Genomic DNA, 2,329 nt, shown 5'->3' on the forward strand with positions numbered 1-2,329 from the left:
GTCTAGACTCGGGTAATTTGATAGCTGTAATTAAACGATGCAATTGAATCGAGCTGATTTAATATCAAATGAAAAGTTTGAGATGTTAAATCAAACAAGTTCATTATTAATGTTTTGTTTTAAATATATAAAACTCAAGGAAGCAAGCACACAACCATAGTTACTTATTCCAGTCATGCAGATTTAAGTATTCAGTCTGTAGCGCCATCTAGCGGCAGCTCACAAAACAATCTTGAAAACAGCATGTTTGTCAACAAGAAGAACGAAGGCCATGTGTCTATAACAGCACATGCAGTAGGTTTGTGTCTGTGTGCGTGTGTGACCTGGCATTGACTTCAGAGGAGATCACAGCACCTGCACACTGACCTCAATCCTCATAAGGATCTTACTGTCAATCACTAAGGCAGATGTCACTCTAAGAATCCTCAGTCTTTTCTCTCCGTCTCTCTCTCACTGCAGAGTCACGGTCTCGTGCAGGACAGAGGAAAAAACAAACACACACCGACTGATGATTCGACAAAAACACGCACATGAAAATATGGCGACCGTTGTGAGTATACGAGTCTTCTATTCTATTCTATTCTATTCTATTCTATTCTATTCTATTCTATTCTATTCTATTATAAAATGTTCTGTTCTGTTGTTTAAATCTCAACTAATTCAAAGAGGCAACTTACTTGTGTGTTTTAAATATTTGGCAGTGCAATAATGTATTGGAATGTTACAATTAATGTTTAATAAAAGGGTAAATGTTTCTTGTTTGATCCGATAAATAAAACAATTTGCAAATCAAATGTCTTCAAATATTTTATTTGATAAAATAATATACTTTTATTTAAAAAAAAGAAAACAAAATTAAAAAATATACAACTAATTATACCATTAATAAAAAAATATATATATGATACTAAATAGCATTGAATTAAAGAATTAAAGAATTTAATTTAATTTAAAACTTATAAAATAATACAAATTTGAAATAATTAAAATAGGAACAATTTGTATTCTTTTATTAGTTTTAAATTAAATTAAATTTTATGAACCTTTTCTTCATTTCAATGCTATTTAGTATCATATATATTTTTTATTAATGGTATAATTAGTTGTATATTTTTCATTTTGTTTTCTTTTTTTTGTGTAAATGTTTAGTAATTTTGTTCCTAAATCTTCAATTATTTGTTATATATAAATGTTCTTTGGAAACAAGTTGAAATCATTTAGATTTAATTTAGGTTTTCGTGTGTGTTTTTGTTAGTTGCACGGTTTTAGTTTCAGTTTCAACTATTATGCTTCTTCAATAAATATGGGAATTATGTACAAGTATGTTCATATGCCTATGAGCAGTTTTTAAGATGAGATTAGATGTTTTTAACGGCTTTACAATATATTCCAACAATATATTTCAAATTATTTATTTTTTTGCTATTTTATAGATTTTTTTATTGAAGTTATTTTTGTTGAAGTCAGCATTATTAACCCCCTGGATTATTGGCATCCCTGTTTATTTTTTTCCCTAATTTCTGTTTTACTGAGAGCAGATTGTTTCAGCACATTTCTAAACATAATAGTTTTAATAACAAATTTTTTAACGACTGATTTATTTTATCTTTGCCATGATGACAATTAATAATATTTTACTAGATATATTTCAAGACTTTTCTATACAGCTTAAAGTGACCTTTAAAGGTTTAACTAGATTAGGTTAACTAGGCAGGTTAGGGTAATTAGGCAGTTTATTGTATAATGATGGTTTGTTCTCTAAAAAATTAGCTTAAAGGGGCTAATAATTTTGACCTCAAAATGGTTTTTAAAAATGTAATTGCTTTTATTTTAGCTGAAATAAAACAAATAAGAATTTCTCCAAATATATATATATATATATATATATATATATATATATATATATATATTATCAGGCATACTGTGAAAATTTCCTTGCTCTGTTAAACATCATTTGGGAAATATTTTAAAAAGAAAAAAAAATTCAGAGGGGGGCGAATAATTCTGACTTTTACTGTGTATATATATATATATATATATATATATATATATATATATATATATATATATATATATATATATATATATATATGTTTATTTTACCAGGAAAGAAGCAGATTAAGATTAAAAATCTCTTTTACAAGAGTTTCCTAGCTAAGATTAAGCAGTCCACAGCTCACATGAGTTTAAATTCATATTAAAACGCAAATAATGTGTCTATAAACTCAAAAGGTGTTTGTAACAGGTCCTCAGCAAGCACTTTCAAATCTCCAGAATTTGTGGTCCCAAACACGACCCCCATGCTAAATGAAAACAAACATACTGCTGT

The 2,329-nt window shown here is 27.4% G+C and overlaps 1 protein-coding gene across 1 annotated transcript in view; it reads left to right on the forward strand.

Moving 5' to 3' along the window:
* Positions 1–211: 211 nt before the first annotated feature.
* Positions 212–2,329, forward strand: part of LOC103909194 (uncharacterized) — a 6,434-nt gene continuing 4,316 nt past the window's right edge. The window contains exon 1 of the mRNA XM_073931394.1: positions 212–550. Within this exon, the coding sequence (XP_073787495.1) occupies positions 509–550 (42 nt within the window). The 5' untranslated portion in view covers positions 212–508. The remainder of the gene's footprint in view (positions 551–2,329) is intronic.

The sequence above is a fragment of the Danio rerio genome, chromosome 19, assembly GCF_049306965.1.
Source record: "Danio rerio strain Tuebingen ecotype United States chromosome 19, GRCz12tu, whole genome shotgun sequence".
NCBI lineage: Eukaryota > Metazoa > Chordata > Actinopteri > Cypriniformes > Danionidae > Danio > Danio rerio.